General features: G+C 40.2%; 1 protein-coding gene across 1 annotated transcript in view; it reads right to left on the minus strand.

The window, feature by feature from the left end:
• Window positions 1–1,168, minus strand: part of LOC106878743 (probable hydrolase PNKD) — a 98,049-nt gene that overhangs the window by 12,577 nt on the left and 84,304 nt on the right. Inside the window, exon 5 of the mRNA XM_052977146.1 lies at window positions 460–554. Coding sequence (XP_052833106.1) covers window positions 460–554 — 95 coding nt within the window. The remainder of the gene's footprint in view (window positions 1–459; window positions 555–1,168) is intronic.

Genomic DNA, 1,168 nt, shown 5'->3' on the forward strand with positions numbered 1-1,168 from the left:
TGAGCGAAAACACCTAAAGCTCCACGAGGCTCCGGCAGGGGATGGTGGCGAACCCTGCTGTACTCTTTCACCACAACTTTCTCTCACTCTTTCTTCCTGTTTCTGTTGTGCCTGTAATTCAAAGGGTCAGCCTTGTCACACTCTGTGTCACGCTGAATATCCCCGAGAACTACGTTAAGGGTACACGTGTCTGAGGAGCGCTCAGCCACTATCTGCACGTTAATTTCACGAGCAGGCTGTTCCGTTGATCAGAGCAACTGGAACCCTCAACGTCGTAAGCGACGGAGTGCCAACAACCCTCACTTTAAAACTGCTGGCTTGAAACCATTATTTGGAACACAAATTAACATGGAATGTTCTAATTTAGATAATTTTAAGTGGAAAGTTTGTTCGAGAGAAAATAGGAGAGGACTCAGACTGGTTCTTATCAAAAGGGTTAAATCAAAGGGATGGGTACTCACTTTGTGGCACTTGGTACTCTGTCAAAAGCTCCACCAAAGACTTTAATTTCAGGATACATTCTTTTCATGTGAGCATTTCCACCACTGTGGTCCCTGAAGGAAATAAGAATTGGTCAAAGAATCAGTACAATGTTTACAACAACAACAACCTTTTAAAGTCGACTTTTCTATGTTTGCATGAATTGGACAGAATTTGTTGAAATATGGATACACATGTGTTTACATGCACATACTTTTCCATGCTTTGACCAGCCCCTTGACCCCTTAGGGGTCATTGGGGTGCTGCAGCCATGCAATGTATACGCATAGCACATGCACAGACACACACATATATATATATACACAACAAGCTTTTCTCAGTTTCCCTCTACCAAATCCACTCACAAGGCTTTTGGCTTGTTAGAGGCTGTCACAGAAGACACTTGCTCAAAGTGTATATAGTGGGACTGAACCTGGGACCATGTGGTTAGGTAACAAACTTCTTCCTACACGTCACACCTACACCCACAAAAGATGTGTGTGTGTGTGAGTGAGTGTGTTTGTATATATATATATATATATATATATATATATATATTATATACATTCAATAATAGGATGAATTCTTTTATAAGAATTTATCAAGTAGCTAGCAGGAAAAAACCTCATAAGGGAAAAATCCATCATTTATTCCCCAAAATATATTTATTTATGTGTTTATTATGGTA

This window comes from Octopus bimaculoides, chromosome 27 (assembly GCF_001194135.2).
Source record: "Octopus bimaculoides isolate UCB-OBI-ISO-001 chromosome 27, ASM119413v2, whole genome shotgun sequence".
In the NCBI taxonomy this organism is placed as follows: domain Eukaryota; kingdom Metazoa; phylum Mollusca; class Cephalopoda; order Octopoda; family Octopodidae; genus Octopus; species Octopus bimaculoides.